This window comes from Pseudonaja textilis, chromosome 11 (assembly GCF_049901715.1).
Source record: "Pseudonaja textilis isolate UNSWEBS1 chromosome 11, rPseTex1.2, whole genome shotgun sequence".
Lineage (NCBI taxonomy): Eukaryota > Metazoa > Chordata > Lepidosauria > Squamata > Elapidae > Pseudonaja > Pseudonaja textilis.
Window position 1 is genome coordinate 1,188,730 of NC_142000.1, and position 19,079 is coordinate 1,207,808.

General features: G+C 45.8%; 1 protein-coding gene across 1 annotated transcript in view; it reads left to right on the forward strand.

Annotated features, from left to right (window-relative positions):
• LOC113445341 (fatty acyl-CoA hydrolase precursor, medium chain-like) overlaps positions 1 to 14,713 on the forward strand; it is a 28,584-nt gene extending 13,871 nt beyond the window's left edge. The window contains exons 4-13 of the mRNA XM_026714465.2: positions 3,380 to 3,533; positions 5,368 to 5,472; positions 5,983 to 6,087; positions 6,657 to 6,692; positions 8,106 to 8,246; positions 8,338 to 8,418; positions 8,794 to 8,941; positions 10,882 to 11,013; positions 13,614 to 13,686; positions 14,089 to 14,713. Of these exons, the coding sequence (XP_026570250.1) occupies positions 3,380 to 3,533; positions 5,368 to 5,472; positions 5,983 to 6,087; positions 6,657 to 6,692; positions 8,106 to 8,246; positions 8,338 to 8,418; positions 8,794 to 8,941; positions 10,882 to 11,013; positions 13,614 to 13,686; positions 14,089 to 14,263 (1,150 nt within the window). The 3' untranslated portion in view covers positions 14,264 to 14,713. The remainder of the gene's footprint in view (positions 1 to 3,379; positions 3,534 to 5,367; positions 5,473 to 5,982; positions 6,088 to 6,656; positions 6,693 to 8,105; positions 8,247 to 8,337; positions 8,419 to 8,793; positions 8,942 to 10,881; positions 11,014 to 13,613; positions 13,687 to 14,088) is intronic.
• Positions 14,714 to 19,079: the final 4,366 nt, after the last annotated feature.

Below are 19,079 nucleotides of genomic sequence, written 5' to 3' on the forward strand. Positions count from 1 at the left end.
ATGCGAATGCTCCGATGGTCGGTAGGCCTCACCCTACTCGATCGCGTCAGGAACGAAGAAATGCGTAGACGGCTCAATGTCGTGCCCATCCCCACGGTCATGAGGCAGTCCCGGCTACAATGGTTCGGCCACGTGAGCCGCGCCAAGGAAGAATCTATCATCAAATCTGCAATGAAGCTGACTGTCGGAGGAGCGAGACCGCGTGGTAGACCTAAGCAACGCTGGATGGACACGATCAAGGCCGATCTAGAGATCGCGAAGGCAGACCCGACATATGTGGTAGACAGAGAGGTGTGGAAGCAGTACTTAAGGACATTAGCGGACCTCGCCCGAGCGCGAGACAAACGCTGAAGAAAAAGAAGAAGAAGATGTGAAACCTGTAATCATGCTGTTCACTAAAAAGAGATGTTAAAATGTGAAAACTGAATAAAACTTGTTTTAAAAAAAAGAAAGTTCAAAACATTCTTAAAGATCCATCCCAACCTGGGCACCCATTTTTTGAACTATTACCATCTGGCAGACAGTACAGGACAATAAAAACAAGCACAATAGCCTGAAAAACAGCTCCTATCCCAGGACAGTAGCTCTGTTGAATTCTACTCTATAGTGCAGCATTGCTGCGGTGTCGGGGGTTTTCGGTTCAATGTGTGGAGTGTGAAGGATGTGTGTTTGTGTTTATTTTCATAGTCATGATGTGCACTGAAGATGGTGCTTGATTTCATTGTATAAGGTGCAATGACAATAAACTAAACCAGGGGTGGGATTCAAATTTTTTAACAACTGGTTCTGTGGGTGTGGCTTAGGTGGTGGGTGTGGCTTGGTGGTCATGTGACCGGGTGGACATGGCTTGGTGGTCATGTTATTGGCTGGGTGTGGCCAATTCAATATCACTCACATTGAGGCACGCATCTCCTCGCCTGGCCTCTCATGACTGTGGGGATGCTGCAACAGTCGTAAGTGTGAAAAAGGGTCATAAGTCAATGTTTTCAGTGCCATTGTAACTTTGAATGGTCACTCCACACAAGCAAAGTACCAGCAAAGGAGGAAAAAAAAACTCCAGAGAAGTTCCTGAGACACGAAGTCTAGTCCTGCCCAGAATGTAATAAGAGTTAACGGAGAGGCAGTTTCTGTGAGCAGCACCAGAATGCTTCCTTCCTGCCTTCCTTACAGGATTAGCCCTGTAATTTCTTCTAACAACCAGTTCTCCGAACTGCTTAGAATGTTAACAACTGGTTCTAGCGAATAGGTGCCAACTGGTAGAATCCCATCCCTAAACTAAACTAAACTAAACTAAACTCTCAACTTCCCTGTGGCAAGAAAGGCAGGTCTTTCCATAACCTTTTCACTCGTCTCCCTTGAATGGCTTTTAAAAAGTCTTTTCTGGTTTTTACTCTTTGGATACTCATGTTTGTGTTTTTCAAATGGTTTTATTTCTTTTGAGAGACCACCTTGGTCAAAGAATGACATACAGATTTTAATACAATTAAATAAATACTCCAAGGGTGTTTGAGGAGGACTCAAAAAAGTCAAGATGGCCTCTGATCAAAACCTCCTGTGGTATTTTTCATCTGTGCAATGCAGAAACCACATAGTTTCAACACAGGGCCTTACCCAGGGGTTGGCTTTTTACCCCCCACCTCCAGTCCCTCCCCCTCTCCTTCCCCCTCCCACAGCAGAATTTAAGGCTCAGGGAAATAAAAGGATATTTAAACCGGGGGTCTCCAACCTTGGCAGCTTTAAGACTTGTAGACTTCAACTCCCAGAATTCCTCAGCCAGCAAAGTTGTCAAGGTTGGAGACAACAATGTACATGATAAGTGTTCTGTACATAATAGAGAGAAAACTTAGGGATTGGTTACTTGGTTGGTTGGTTGACTGGTTGGTTGATTGAAAGACTATGTGCCATCAACTTGGTTTCAAATCATAGCAAGCAGGAGGATCCATCTTCAATCTGGTCCGAAAGGTGTTTCAATGGCACACCCGCTACCCTTGCATTCCCTTGCTGTTGGCTGTCCTCTTCTTCTCCTTTCTTCTCCCTTACTCAGAATTATAAACGTCTCTCCAGAGATGGATAATGTGTGTGTGAGCATTTCAGTCTGGTCCTTTGTGGCTTGAGTGAGATGATGGTCTTCCTTTCCTATGTGCTCAAGGTTGCATTTTCCAAGAGTCCCATGTGCCAATCAATGCCCTTCTGTAAATTGACTCAGGCTGACCTAATTCTAAGCCAACTGGAAAGTCGTGTCCAGATGGTGATACTATGGCTTGCAAGTATTCAGCCAGGGCTGCAAGCGACCACATCCTCTCACTGGGAAATTTGCTCCTGCTGGGATCTCTCGCCTTTCCATCCCAGGAAAACAATTAATGGAGAGTCGGGATTTTAAGCAAGATCCCCAAATTATTGGCTGTGTAGTGTATTCAAATAGAGACTTCTAAGTCGATGTTCCTATTGGTTAGTTAATGCAACGAAGCGATTGATTAATAACGTCAATATTGGATTGGCCGCCTAAAGCAGCGGGAAGTTTAAATAAATGCCATTGGTTGCGAGCCAAGAGCAGCCGCTATAAAAGGGCTGCCGCGGCTTGACTGCAGTTGAAGTTACTGGTTACTATTAAAGAGCTGAATTCAACTCCGGTCTTCAAGTCTCTTTTACTGGTGATAGAACAGGCTGCCTCCAATCTTTGTTACCAAATTGCCTGCACATGTTAAAGTAGAAGGATTCTAATAATGTGGCAAGCTTTCAACCTTTCATAACCTGGAGAGAAGACGGCTAAACATGACACCAAACACAGCATAATGCTGGTATTTGGAAGCTCATGTTGGGCAGTCACATCTAGTTATATTTTTAATGGTGCTCCTTACATTTTTTCAACTTTGACAGGGCCCCAAACTGGAAAGGTTGACCTGTGCTTCCCCTATAGTGGAAAATGGGAGGCCCTAAGTTGGCCAGGAAGCCTATTTTGCTTACCCAAAACTCAGTTCCTCTCTTCTACCCTGGGAAAGCTCTGGACCTGAAGAGATGACATTGGGGGCTTGTGTATTATTATCACCCTTGTGCTTCTTGGAATTCTTTTCTCCTCTGAAAAGTGGGTTGCATCTCCACATGAATATCTATTGCATTTGATACAAGGTGGATCCAGAGAGGTCAATCTGGCATGGGGGGGTTCCTGGCTGCTGGCTGAGTTATTGACTGCAAACTTCTGGCCCAGATTTTCCTGGGTCACAGCCCTGCAGACCAGGAAGAAGAAGGGAATCTCCTCTTGTTATTCGGGGGCATTCGTATCTGTGAATGTTGGAAGGCCAAGAGGGAGAATGGTCTGACTGCAGAATTATTCTGGATCTCCTGTGGATCCATATTTCCTTGCTTCTCCTTCTCCCCCAAGCACTGGAGATGAGCACGCTCGAGGCAACTGGGGCCTGCTGGATCAAGTGGCAGCTCTGCAGTGGATCCAGGAGAACATTGCAAATTTTGGGGGTGATCCAGAATCCGTTACCATATTTGGGAATTCAGCAGGTGGATTCAGCTCTTCTGCCCATGTAAGTTCACATCCTATTTCATTTCTAATAATTCCCATATTTTTTGGCCTATCTGTAATGGCTTGAGACAAGGTTACTGTCAGACCTGCCACAAAAGTCTAGATCAGGCTTGTCCAACCCGTGGCCCACGGGCCGCATGTGGCCCAGGTAGGCTCATAATGTGGCCCAGTGCCTACCCCAACCTTCATGCAAGAGGACGAGCCAGCGAGGAGGAGGAGGAGAGGCAGGCGCGAGGCGGGGCGAGGTGAGCGCCACGCCAATCAGCAACAGAAAAGGCGGGCGCCGTCAGAGCGCTCCTTGTGCTGAGGCAGCCGCAGCCCAAGAGTCCCGCTCCACCACCTCCTGCTGTTGCCGCTGCTGCCGCTGCTGCCGCCACCACTGCTGCCGCCAGAGGTGTTGTAGCAGCTTCTGCCCCCGCCCCCACCGCCGCCGCTGCTGCTGCTGCTGCTGCTGCACCGAGCTTCCCGGTCCTCGTCTTCCAGTCCTGCCGCATCCAGCCGGGCCATTTGCAGGAGGAGAGGTAGGCGCGAGGCAGGTGAGCTTTCTCTCCCCCCCCCTGCATACCTTTCTCCCTGGTTGACTATTTTTTATGATATCTTATGAAAAAAATGTTTTCTATGGTTTTTTTTTGGATGATCAGGTATCGTTACTGTTATTTTATTTTATGTGTGGCCCAAACCAAATTTTCATCTTCTAATGTGGCCCAGGGAAGGTGAAAGGTTGGACAAGCCTGGTCTAGATAGATATGATAGTTGGCTCCATTTGTTGAGAAAGGTATAGTTTGTAAAGATCAAGTGTGTTGCAGTAGCACATAGCCAGAACTGAAAAATCGCATGCCAAAATCCCTAAGTTCTACTTTTCCCTCCCTTAACTATCTCTTACTGCCCATCCCAGTGTAACCAATCAGATTCAGGCAAGATATCTTCCTAACAGTCAGTCCAAGCGTAGTTTGGTATGTGGGCAGCCCCCTCCTTTTTCCAGCTGGGTGGCCTTGAGGCTTGAGGAGATACGGCATTTACTTTCATTTCCCCAAGTATTTTCTCTTCATTCCCCTACACACCGTTCTTGGCAGTCTGTCACTGCATAGCAGTGAAGCACAAGGAAGCCTAAGGTGGCAACCGATCATTGCAAATTATTACAGTATAACGACTTCTTGGTTGTATTAACAATAAGAATTCAATGTAGCAATGCTAAAACCACAATTTAAAATGCAACTTTTGGTAGATTAATAAAGCATGAATGAGTGTCAAAACTTTCAAAACTAACATGTGAATGAGTGACTTTGGCAGAGGCAGGGCTTTTTGTATAGCTAACTGTCAACGGTCCGACTAGTGGACCCAGAAGAAGTAAATACTCTCGGGAGCCTTGAATTCCCCAAAGTAAAACTTTATTGGATACATCATTTTAGTACTGAAGAATCAAAAACAACTCTGGTTTTTTCTCCTGCGCAAATGCTTTCTTAGTTAAACAGTAGCTTCCCTTTGCCCCCACCCTGGGTGTTCATGTTGTCCAATTACGGTTCGTCCTTTTGCATTGGGAACAACCCACCTCCTTCTCAAGCTCCTGCAGGGGTGACCCAGATGGTTTCCGGGCTCCCACAATCTGGGCACAAACTCTCAGCATTCCTTTCCGCCTTCCTTCCCCGCAAGTCATTGGCATGTTGAATAGTGATAAGGTTCAAAAGAAGCAAAGAGGCTCAGTCTTGACATTAATGCTTGAAGTAAATTCATTTGATAATCTCTTGCCAAATACAGTCAAAGCAAAACCAGTACAGTTGCTGGGTGATGCAATGGGTTGATTGAAAGAAGTGTCTCTTGTTTTCCCCCCCGGCCAGGTGTTATCCCCTCTGTCCAAAGGCTTGTTCCACAAAGCGATTTCAGAAAGCTGTGTTGCCATAACAGACGTGTTGTTCGATGCCCATCCAGGAAAGCTGGCTAAGGTGAGGTTTGGAAGAGCAAGACGGCAATTGCTCTGGATCTGGGAATCTTTTTTTCTGAGGGAAGATGAAAAGAGGAGGAAGACATATAGAAGAAGGGGTTCCCCTGGCCGCCAGGGGAGCAAAGCCACTGGGGCTCCATAGCTGTTCCCTGGGGCCACTAGGGAGTTGGAGACACCGTGTGTGCACCTGCTCCATTACAAGGCCGTTAGCTGGCTGATATCACCTTCAGCCAGATGTTTCTAAACAGCTGCACAAATATTTGTTTCAAGCTTACTACTGGAGCACAAATAGAATGAAGTGTGCTTTTAAATCATTCTGCTCTGCAAATTTGATCCACTGGCTTTGAGCCCAGTTTAGATAGGCAGCCAGAACAGCCCTGCTCCCTCTTCCTTTTAAAAGGCCTCTGGCACCTTCAATCTTCCAAATGCTGGATGAAGAACTATTGCAGGATGGCCTGCTCCTTATTACATTTACATTACATTAAAACTGAATTGTTGGTCTGGATTGCAGAAAATTGCTGGATCGATTGGTTGCCCTACATCCAGTTCGGTGGAGATGGTTCGCTGCCTCAGGGGGAAAACAGAGAGTGAAATCTTATTAGCTACTCTGAAGATGGTAAGAGGCCCCTGCAATACATTGTGATCCTTTCTGGAGAGGAAGAGAGAGGAGTTGGTCCTCCTCTTTTCAAAATATGAGTTGGACTCCAGATGGTGGTCACCATGGTGCTGTAGAAGCCCCACCCGTCTCCTGTGGATGCTCTGTGAAACTCCGAGAACTCCGCAGAACCCTCTTCCTTCTTCCGCTGGTCCCCTCTAGCAGCTCCTGCAGGCCTCATTGGGGGGCTCTTGATAGCACCGATCACCTCTTGATGAAGACCCAGCTGGGTGGCCCAAGACCCACGAGACCTCATCGCGGTCCATTTCTTTATCAAGGCCAGTTCGGGGGGGTTGCCGTAGCTGTGGCTGTTGTGGTCTGGGGTGGGGAGGGGCAGTGGAATCACGTTCAAGATCATTTCATCTCATTCAGTCGATTGAGAATCATACTTTTTCTTGATTATGTATAAAGAGCAATGATCATAAAGGGTAGACAGAGGAGACTCTCCTATTATGTTCCGCAAGGCTGTTGCAAGATCTTCCCCTGGAGCTGTTCATCCTCAACTGACCTCCTTTCTACTGTGATTGCAGGATTTTACCCGGCTGCACCTGGGCGGAGAAGAACAGGTGAGTTCCAGCACTTGCCTCATCAAAGGAAGGCAGGAAGCAATGGGGTAGACCTAGGGGGGATTCTACCTGGTTGGACCAGTTCTATAGAACCAGTTGTTACGATTCTGCACAGTTCGGAGAACCAGCACATTGTGCCACTAGCTGGCCCCGCCCCACCCTGCCCCAACCCCGCCCATTCACTCCTTACCTGGAATGTGCACCATCCAACTTGCCTGCTTCTGCCTTCGCCTAATTTATGGAAAGTTGCTATTTTCCCCTCCCCCCTGACCACTAGCTGTTCTGACTATCAGTTGTGCTGGGAGATTTGGATTAGCTAGAAAGCAGGAAATCATTGGATTTCTTGCATTCTAGCTAATCTAAAAGCAGAGCTGAACCTTCCTTAGGACTGAAGCTTCTATTTTTTAAGTGCAGACTCAGGTAGCAGATTGCAGAAAGGTAGATAGATCTCTGAGTGAATCTGTGATTCTGTGAGCAACTCAATCTGCCTGCCTGCTTTGTCTGATTTTGGGTAAAAGTTGCTCTCTTTTTTATAAAAAAATCAATATTGACATACAAGCTATGCCCAGCCAATCATGTGACCACCAAGCAACACGCACAAATTAGGCCATGCCCACAGAACTGGTTGTTAAGAAATTTGAATCCCACCCCTAGGTAGACCTTCCCCCTCAGGAAAACGCTCTGAGCAAATCCAAAGCAGACCAAACCTAGAAAACTCCTTTTCACCAGAACGGCAGAGATGGAAATGCTTTTCAGGCAACCAGCTGAGTGGAGGCGATGGGACAAGGAGCAGCTAAATCTGTAGAAGTAATGGGGGCCTGGCAGGGGCCTCAAAAGAGACCCTCCCTAGTTTCTTGGACTGTACGGACAAGGAGGTCGGGGAGATGCACTTTCAGACTTGCACGATTCATACTTCTGAATGTCCTTCTGGTCGGGATTACCTCGCAAGGCTGACAAGCCTTACTACTGTCCATGCCATTTTTAAAAATTATCTGTTAGGAACTCGATAGAAAGAAATAGACAAATTAGAAGGAAAAATCCCAACCCAAGAAAGAAATACATGAAAGACTGCAAAAAGCACAATGGCGGAGGAAACAATTGACTATGTAATCTGAAGTTCTGAGGTGAGCAGAATTCCACTGAACTCACAGAAGGTTCCTTCTGACTAAGCACATCTCAGATTTAGGACTGTTCTGTATAAAGTGACCAAAAAATGAAGGTGAGAATTTATAAAAATACTGTATTGAACTGTAAGTTGCAGAATTCAAGTTACAACAATTTAAAACTGTAATTAGATACAGAAATTAATAATGTTCTTCCATTTCTATTGACCATAACTTAGGAGGGGTTGATTGTGATTTCCGTGAAAATAATATTTTAACAGATGTTAACTGATTTCTTTTTCCTCTCCAGCACGTTATCTTTTTCCCTGCAGTAGTTGACGGTCAATTTTTTCCGAAGAGTCCCAGAGAGCTTTTAGCAGAGAAAAACTTCAATAATCTTCCATATATCCTTGGGGTCAATAATGATGAGTTTGGGTGGATGCTCCCTCAGGTGGGCCTTTTCCCTTTGTTGAAGAAGCTCTTCCTTTTGGGGTCCTCTGTCCTCCTGGTTCCACTCAACTGTTTGGTTTTACCCTGTCCAGCTTGTCCAGTTTCCAGACTTCACAAAGGGACTTGACAGAGAGACAGTGAACCTCCTGCTACGCAGCTCAGAGCAATTCACAGTAAGAGGCACTTTCTCGGTGCGCCTGAATTTATCACCAGCCTCAGCCACGCCTGCTTTCCCTCGGAGCCTGGTGGGATTCAGCCATGGCAACGGATTTCCAGGGGCTTCCTGACCAGCCGTTGCAGCTCCTGAGGACTTCTACACCTGGGAGCAAGGAGGGAGGGAGGCCCAGTAGGGAAAATCAGGAAAAGGTGATGAGTTTGATCCTTGACACTCACTACAAGTCTCTTGTTTCTCTAAGTTTCTTTATTTTTCTTGGTTTTACAGAATGCTGATAAAAAAAGTTCTCTAGACACATAGGCAATTGTTCTTGGAAACCTGAAAACCAGGGTGGCTGCAATATTGATGGCCCGCCTTTCTTTGACTGTTACAGAGCGTTGCTCCTCAGGATCTTCCTCTGGTTGCCGATGAATATTTCCAGGATCTCCAGGATCCGGTACAACTCAGAGATCATTTCCTGGCTTTATTGGGGGATGCCGTATTCCTTGCTCCAACCATTCTCACTGCCAGACACCACCGAGGTCAGTCACTGTTGGAACTAAACTGGGTTGAGCAGCCTTAGCGAGATCTAGGGCAATGACTAGGAGCCAGATTACTATCCCACGGTACAACGGTCATAAGTGCAAAGGCGAGTCATGTTTTCCAAGGCCATCATAACTTTGAACCATCATTAAATGGACAGTTGTAAGTCGAGAACTGCCTGCAGGATTGCTTGGGACCATCTGCAGGTTTCCAGCAGACTGTTTTCCCCTGATCTGCCATTTCTGCCTGAGCTATTGGCATTATGCAAAACAAAAACAAAAAACAAAAATTAAGTGAGGTTCTAAAACCACAACTCAAAGGGGTGCTGTAGTTTGGTGGAGAGGGGACGGGCTCTCTTCCCCAGTACTGGCCTAAAATGCACAGTTGCTGTTGCCTGTGCCCCTCCTGCATTGCACCGCTAGTCTGAAGGTGTCCAGAAGGGATAAAGTGAAATATCTAGGGACTCTTTTGAAGTTTGCTACCCTCCAATTTTCTGGTAGTTGTTTACAAGCAGGAAACCCTCCCCCCAAATGGATGGATACAGGAGGGCAAAGTAGGGCTGCGGCTTGGGAGCTGGTGAGTACTGACAGGCATCTGTGCATCATTCACACCAGAAGATTGAATAGGCAGCTTATGTCCCATCCTGCAGCCCCTCAACGGCTGATTAGGAGCCATGGGAAGAGGGGGGGTTCCAGTCAAGTCAGGGCAGAGACCTGGAAGGCCCTCCAGCCCCTCCAGATCATCTCCCCCACCCCCATATGCATGGCAGACCGTGGCCAGGGTGAGCACAGGCCCCTTCTGAGCACTGAATGGGGAGCTTTATTTCTTTGATAACAAATTGCACATTGGGACTGTTCCATATCAACAGACTTGAAACCCTGCGTTCCTATTGGTTCAATTAAGTGCTACGTGATTGGACAACCTGGGTGACTGTGATTGGCTTGCTAAGAGTCTGCCGTGATTGGTCAATACCAAGCGCGGGAGACTCGAAGTGAAGTCATTGGCCGCTAAAGCCCCGGCGAGCTCTATAAAAGAGCTGCCGCGGCTGCTATTATTCTGAGCTGAATTTAACCGATAAATAAAGAGCTGTTGTTACTGAACCGGAGTCTCTCGTCTTTGTGAGCCCAACCCTTCGAATATAACAGGAGCAATTTCTTATAAAAGGAGGAGGAGGAGGAGGAGGAGAGAGGCGCCCCTGCTTGCCTCAAACTGTAGAAATTTTATGCTGGAAGTATAAGAGAGAACCAGTTCGAGAGAACCGGTTGTTAACTTTCTGAGCAGTTTGGTGAACTGATTGTTGGAAGAAATTATTAGGGCAAAGAACTGGTTGTTAAATTATTCGAATCCCGCCACTGGCCATAGGGGGTGACAAGTGGCTTGAAGAGGCTTCTTTTTGTTACAGCAGAACTTCTTTGTCCAGATGTATATATTGCAGATAAAGCAGTCCCAGCTGTGTTCAGCTGCACACAACCATTTCCGTTGTCCAAAGGCTCCCTGCGTGTGCGCCATCTCCCTACCTGCAGCCTCATTCCCTGCCACCCAGAATGGTGTTCTTGAGGGTCTGGCTGTGGTAGAGCAAATCCTGGAGAATAAGAGATGGCGTCTCTGTTAGAGTTTGCAGCAGAAATTCAAGTCCAGAAAACACAGAGATGTCTGATTCAGCAGGATCATTAACTTCTTTATAAACATATTAACATGAGTAAAGTTTACAATACCATTTATAGATTCTTTCAACGTAACGTAAGCAAAAACACAAGCAGCAGCTCAGAGGAAGTTTCAGTTCTCAGCAAAGCACATAGACCCAAACCACACCCAGTCTGTCACCTCCCATTGGCTGGTCTTTTGCCATGCTTACTCACTTGCTGACTTGGTTGGTCGTGTCTCTACCAGTTAATGGATATACTCTGACAGTCTCTGTGCCACGTTCTTCTCTTTTCAGACGCTGGCAATCCGGCCTACGTTTACGAATTGCAGCATCGTTTGAGAGAACACGGCAGCTTTAGGCCAGACTTCATCAAAGTGGATCATGGGGATGAAATTGCCTTTGTCTTTGGAAAGCCCTTCTTCATGGGTGAGTCTGGAGCACTCCAGGAATTAAGCACTGGCCCAACCTGGACGGGGTGGGCACATTCCTGCTGAGAGAAGGGACACACCACGTTTTGTGGATTACTGCTTTTGTTCCACCTGCACCTTATTAGCAGGCCAACCTGGTCAATATGGGCCCAAAGGAAACCAGGTTGATGAAGGAAACCAAGAGTTATGATGATGATGATGATCAGGAAACTAGATCCTTGTCAGCAGGTTATTTGGCCTTGGAAAGAAAAGCCTGATGGTGCCTGCAACGACCCATCCGAGGAATACCAAGGTCTGTTCCCCGGGGTTTCAGAGGACAAGCAAAGATCTTAAGACAGAAGTTGGGAAACGGGACTTTGGCAAGAGCAATTTGATGGTGGAACCAATGACCTGAGAACTCTTGGATGTGTTCAAACTGCGGCTGGGGCGATTCCTGTCTAATGAGGGGGCCGAATGGAATTAACAGCCCAATTCAAAGATTCCAAGTCAACAATAATTTCAGTCACAATGAGAATAGATGTTCGTGTAATGCTACACCATGCAAGACAGTGATCATACTTTCTTGTATTATTTGTGAAATGCCTAGCAGGTGACAATGCAAAGTTTTTTTTGCCACTGCCTCCCACTGCCCACTCCTACTAGTTTGTGGTACTTATGTTGTCAGGAACCAGAGTATTGGTAGTCCCAGGTTGGGCTTATGGAAGACAATTGACAAATAGAAATCCCTTTGTCTCTTCCTGGTAGGGCTCAAAATGTTGTGTGGTGTTGCCTTTTTGCTCCTCCTCTTGGCTCTGGGCTTTGCTGTGGGGGTTGGGCTCATCCAGGGGTGGGATTCAAAAATCCCAGCAACGGTTCGCTGCCCGGTTGCGGGGTTGGCCTGGCCATGGTGGGCGTGGCCTACTGGAACTTCCTGTTTCCAGCTTCCGGTGGGTCTCCAGAGCCCAGGAGAGGCCGTTTTTGCCCTCCCAAGGGTCCAGAGGCTTTTCTCGGGCCTCTGGGAGGGCGAAAACAGCCTCCCTGGGCTCTGGAGGCCCCCCAGAAGCCAGAAAGAGGCCCGTTTCTGGACTTCCGGAATGCCTGTTTGTCCCCCTCCCAGAGCCTCCGCATGGCTACTGCACTTACCTCCACCAAAAATGGGCCACATGGAGACTCCTGAGAGGGGCGGGGTAGGGTGGGTGGGAGCAGCCAGTCAGCGGAAATACTGGTTTGGCAAACCAGATGTAACTTTAACATCCGGTTCACCTGAACCGGTCCGAACCGGTAGAATCCCACCGCTGGGCTCATCCCAGAGTGAAGTGTCCTTATTTCCCAGGAAGGGGCTCCTCAGACTCCAGGCTAGAGACTGCCTCCCCACAAAGGATGCTAAAACTGGCCTGGCAACATGGAGAACCACCTCAGCCAAGACGCGAAGACAGATCGGAAAGGGCTACTTAGGGCTTCCAATTCGGTCTCCTAACAGATGCTCGAGCCTTTGCTGGAAGCTTCTTAGGTGGTACAGTAGTTGCATTATGACTGAAGTGGTTTCTTCTGCGTGTGTGTGTGTGATTGAAGCCATCACATACCACGGCCCCTCTCAGTTCTTTTGTCAACTCGCACATTTGGCCCAACCCAAAAAGAGACTCCTAGCACGAAAGAACTACCAAGAGTAAAACTTTGTTAAAAGAACCATTTAGGCACAGCAGAATCAAAGTCAGCTCTGAGATTTTCCCGTGAAAACCAAACAGGTAAAAACCCCTTTTCACCCCTGGGCCACCCACAGTTCATTGTCCACCAATTACACTCAGCACTTTTGTTTTGGGGAAACATTCTGGCTTCCCCATTGACTTCGCTGGTCAAAAGGTTGCAAAAAATGATCACATAACCCCGGGACTCTGCAACAGTCATAAATATGAGTCAGTTGCCAATCCTCTGAATTTTGATCACATGACCTTGGGGATGCTGCAGTGGTCATAAAGTATGGAAAAGGGTCATAAGTCCCTTTTTTCAGTGCTGTTGAAACTTTGGTCACTAAATGAACTGTTGTAAGTTGAGGACTATCTGTAATTAGACAAACAAGGCCTGTATGGAATGCCAATTAGACGAGTACAATGTTAGCTTGAAAACTATACTCAAAATTCACCAGCTATTTCTCATCAAAAAAGGATTTGGCTGTGGAATTCATATTTTTGGGTGTTCTTGAAAATTTTTTGATGCAGATGGAGGACACCTCTGGCTGAGATAATGAAGCTTTGCCAGGGACTCTATTTTCACTCCCCAAATAGCAGTTTTTCCCAATTAGTTGGTTGTTTCTTAACTCATAAGGAGATTTGACTGGGCTGGTTACTGACTGGGCTCCAAGTGTTCTTTTCTGAATTCATAAAAATATCTCCAGATTGGATAATAGTAATAATAGTAATAGTAATAGTAATAGTAATAATAATAATAATAATAATAATAATAATAATAATAATAATAATAATAATACATGCCTGGCAACAAGTTGCATTTTACTGAGATTCTCAAGGTGCTGATATTACTTTTGGATTTTATTTTTTATCTTTTAAACAATCCAAAGCTATCATTATTTTGTTGACACCATCCTTATATTCCTGCTTGCAGACAATGCAACAGAAGAAGACAAAACGCTCAGCAAAGTGATTATGAAATACTGGGCTAATTTTGCTCGCAGTGGGTAAGTCAGAGGGTTTCTACATGTCCATAAATCTACTACTCGGTTAGATTATACAACTGGTGTAAATGGGACTTGATAGCTATGAAGAATTGTCTTCACGGGGAACCCATTGCCTCCCAGGTCACCAGAGCTCTCAGACTTCAGCGGAGAGGCTGGTCGTATTAGAAGTTGTTGGCCTGGGGGAGGAAAGTGCGCTTCCAGCAGATGCTTCTGATAAATTTTGCAACTGTTTCTAGAACATTTTATTATTTTTTGAAAAATGATAAAAGCTCTAGCTGTGAAAGTGGGGAAGAGATTATGGTGGTGATCCTAAGAGAAAGAAATGTTGCTATTTATCTAGGAGTAGATTTAACAGGCCAAACTGATCCTGTCAACTCATTGGCCATTGGCCATTGTCTCTAGGAACCCTAATGGAGCTGGCTTGGTCACCTGGCCCAGATACGACCTGAGTGAGCAGTATCTGGAAGTAGACCTAAAGCAGAAGGTGGGGAGAAAACTGAAAGAGAAAGCCGTTGCCTTCTGGACCGAGACCCTGCCAGAAAAGGTGGCCAAAGAGAAAGGACGCACTGAGCTATAACTTCTTCAGCCACACATGAACTCCAGAATTTGGTGCATCAGAAAACATTTCTCAGATAATGGTCACTCACCACTGGATTGCAAGTCTGGCCCCTTCTCTTCAACTGGGCGAGTGGACGCTGGCCTCCAAGGGCAAGCTAGTCACACCTTCCCAAATGAAGTTGGTCACGGGGTTCTAGAGGAAGGGCCATCGCTTGCTGCAACCAGTGGCCTCCATGACAAAAGCGTGATTGTTGCAAGAACTTTAACCTCAGACTGTCTACTCTGGACCTCACCCCTTTCCTAAGAGGCCTGTAGGGGGCCTGCATAAGCGCACCAACGTGCCTACCGCCCCTGTCCTATTGTTTCTTTTATTTTTCTTATATGTATCCATGTATTCATAACTATGGTTTTACTTATACCTATTATCTTGTAAGCAATTGACAAAGCAAATTAAAAATCAATCAATCAATCAATAAGAAGATAATCCTGCTCTGTCTAGAAACCCTTTAGAACTATCAGCTTTGAATACGAATTGAGATTTTCAGTAGAATCAGCGGAATACTCTGGCAATAGTAATAGTGTCAGGATTCCGGCAGTTACTCCCATTTAAATCATGAGTCTCGAGCCAAACATCCAAAACTTCAAAAGGGAGTTAAATTGGGAGTTAAATTGTCCAGCACTGTCTGGGTGTAGCCAACTCTGAGACACAAAGTCCCTTGACCCCAGTTTCCCCCCACCTCCTAGGTGTATCATAATTCATATTCTCCAATGGGACACATCCATTGCCAAGAATCATCAATCATACCCTCCGGTTAGACTTTTGCATGGCAGAAATTTCGGTCACCTAGTTACTATCTTTGAAAACATTTATGGAATGCAGTTTCGGTTTGCAAGCTGCTGCACTGCCCCCCTCTTTTCTGTATTCTGCACAGAGGTGGATTTGAAGCTGTACAGATGCAGATAGATAACTCAACAAAATGTCCATAACAAAGTACATTTATTGGTTCATCAGGTATCCTCATAACTCACATTTGTGACGAAGTTCTTCTTTAATGACCAATCCTTTGCATATCTGCCTTATAGTAAAAGATGGTTATCTCCTAACACTTATCGTAGCGATAGAAAGCAGCTGCCATGAATTAGGGAATTCAGGCAAAAGTGAGGAAAACTCCCCCAACCCTTCGAGGGTCAATTTAGTGACCAATCAGGATTACAGATGTGGCCACGTGACATGAACTACATTTCCCAGGATACCTTTAACTACATTTACCATGATGCATTCACTTAAGGGGACAGCTCATAATTCCTAAGTAACTATCCAATTCCCATAGACTGGCTGGGACAGCACACCCTCCCTTTCTGTTGGCAACTCTAAAAAGACCATAGAAATATTTTATGGGTTGACAAATAGAATAAATAAGGTCCTTTGAAACTTCGTGAAGCTTTATACACAATAGCAATAGCATTTAGCATATACTGCCCGTTAGCACTTTACAGCACTCCCTGGTCAGTTTAGTGTCAGCATTAATAGCATATTGCCCACAACAATCTGAGTCCTCATTTTACCGACCTCAGAAGGATGGAAGGCTGAACTCCAGGCGCGGGCAGAGTTTGCCTGCAATACTGCCTTCTAACCACTGAGCAAATAGGGCACCTATGCAGTATCAATAGAATATAAAGCAGGTGGTTCATGCAAAAATTCAAAATCATAGAAGAACATAGATTTTGACGAGTGATGGCAAGGATGCTTAACAAATCCTCTGAAGTAGTCTTAAAACAAATCTCCTATTTATTTATTCAGTATATATGCCACCACAAATACAAAGTGACCAAAAACCAATATCAAATTACTACTTGAGGGAAAAACAACATAAACATCACAGGAAGAACTAGCCTTTTCAGCAGCTCATCCATAGGGAGTGTATCCCTGAACACCTGGAAGGTACTTGCAAGTACAAATAACTCCACAATTTAACAACCACTTGGTTAGTGGCCATCTGAACATACATTGGCACTCAAAAAAGTGGCTTATAGCTGATTCTCAGGCCTACAACTGTTGCAGGATCCTTGTGGTCACGTGATCAAAATTGGGGCGCTTGGAAATCAACCTGCTTTTATGGCGGTTACAAGCCCTTGGGAGAACGTGATCACCATGTTGTGACCTTCCCAGCTGGATTCCGGCAAGCAAAGCCAATGGGGGGATCCAGGTTTACTTAATGACCCTATGATTCACTTAACAGCTGCAAGCAATTCATTTAACAACTATCACAAAAAAGTCATCAAATTGGTTGCAATTTACTTAATAAGCAGGTTGCTTAGCCATGAAAATTCTGGTCCCAGCTCTAGTTGTAAGTCGGGGATTATCTGTGTTAAGAAAGATACAAATTTGATCAGAAAAGGGAGTGATTTAAGCCAGTGATGGGATTCACATTTTTTTACTACTAGTTTAGTGGGCGTGGCTTGGTGGGCATGGCTTGGTGGGTGTGGCAGGGTCAGGATACTACAAAATCCCCTTCCCTCCCCACCCCACTAACCTGCTTTCCAGCCCCGTTCTCCTGTGCAGGGCAACAAAGGAAGACCCAGCTGATCAGGTGGGACTCAATGGGAGGCAGCAAATAGATGGGGTCGGGGCAAGTCAGAGGTGGGATTTGCCAGTTTTCTGAACTACTCAAAGTTTCCTCTACCAATTCTCCAGAACTGGTCAGAACCGGCTGAATACCACGTCTGATTTAAGCCATAAATTAGCCATTTGTGAACTGTTATCTAAAATCAATTTCTAATGTTTAATTCTCACATCTGATTATTGTTTGATTCGTTGCTTTCTGACACATCATGTATATTGAATGTATGTATCATTTATCTCTGTATACTATATAAAGACTGGACTGCCCTCTTCATAAATACTTTTTGTTTTTCCTGAATTATTTGGGTTTGATTTGTTGGGGCAGGAGGGCGAAAGTTACCTCATGAGGTTATTGAGTGTTTCTCAGATTCAGGAACCAGTTTTTCTCCAGCTCCACGCCACTTGTGCACCTGGGTTTTAAAGCAGCAACACCATCCTGCTAGGACTAAACCTGTGCCCACAGATCCAAACAGCTCCCAAGCACTGGCACCGGATTTACGCGGATCTCCTGTTCAGCCAGGATTGAGAAAGAGGGCCAGCTTGGCCCAATGGTTGGCCTAAAAGCCAGGGGACTAGCAGTGTTTGGCCATCCTCAGGCATATAGTGTGGATGGGCTCTTGAGCCTGCCCCATAGAGTTGCTCTCCGGAGGGGAATAGAAGAAGGAGCCTCTTGAACCCTGTGCCAATGGATGGCTGCTCTCTGTAGCTTCACACAGGTATTCAATAAGAAGAGTGGGAGATCTGGGGCACCCCACAACAGAGGGTCCTGGGATGCACCCTCCCCTTCCCTGAAGGACCAGGGCCCGTCACTTCTAAGCCTTGCAGCTCACTCAAGAGGTTGCTAGGATGGATGGTACCACAGACACAGAAAGTGTGATGATTCGGGGCGTGGCACAAAAATAACAAAGTCACCAAAGTAGATAAATTCCCTTTAATGCCTCCAACTTGGCCCCCAATGTCCAGTTATCCTTGGAGATCAAACTCTTCCAAAAAACAGTATATGAAGGGAAGAAATGCAGTCCAAACCCAAAGTAAAGATAATTAGAAAGTAAAAAGACCAACACAAACCACGGTGAAGTACTTGACATGACAGGGCAGGATGATAAATGGTAGAATTCCACAAGATAACGCAGCACGGACAGTTGGGAGGATGCCAAAACCCAGATAAGCCTCGAAAAAGATAATGCATGCTTTGCTTCCAGCAACTTTGCCATGCGCAGTTTGCCCTTTTAAGCAGTCTTCCCTGCCGTAACCCATGAAGGGGATCAGGGCCTTCTTCTCTCTCGCAAGCCACATTGCTCCCTTCTCAGTTCCTCCCTGCGTGCCCTAGGATGAAAAGGCCCCGGGTCTTCCTCTGAATGCCCAGCTGGACTGAATACCCTTCCCCTGTTTCTTCCACAGCCACCAGAGCCCCACTCCCACTCCCTGTCAGGTGCTCCACCTCCCCCTCAGAATCGGACTCCAACAAGGGCATGACAGACAGGCCAACAGGACCAAGAGAACCACCTTCCATCTTTTGCCTTGCCCAGGTCTTCCAAAGACTGACCAATGGGGCCATGCTCAGCCCTGAAAGAGAAGAATGCTTGGCAACTGTCTCACATTTAAGACGGTTGCAGCGTCCTGGAGTCACATGGTCCCCTTCTGAGGAGCAAAGTCAATGGGGAAGCCAGATTGACTTAACAACCAGGTTACTCACTTAATGACTACAGTGATTCACTTAACAAATATGGCAGGAAAAGTCATAATATGGGGCAAAACTCACTTAACAAATTCCTCACTTAACAACATAAATTTTGGGCTCAGTTATGGTTGATTATCTGAATAAAATTGAAGAAGACGATCTCATTTACACCTAGAAGTCCTTAATTACCTTGCTGGTATTCTTGTAATCTGTAAGCCAAGGATTTACAAACCTTTCTCACGTAGCGGTAACTCTCAGTAACCCTGATTTATCTTGAAAAGATATTCACAAACACGACTAAACACCGTTTCAGGAAAATGTTAAAATTTTCAAGTAAATGCTACCCATTTCGAGTAATTGTTACATAATTGTTCAAAAGTTACTCCAGATCAGAGCAATAGCACTGGGGCTTATATACCGTTTCACAGTGCTTTCCAGCCCTCTCTAAGCGGTTTGCAGAGTCAGCCTCTTGCCCCCAACAGTCTGGATCTTCATTTTACCAACCTCAGAAGGATGGAAGGCTGAGTCAAC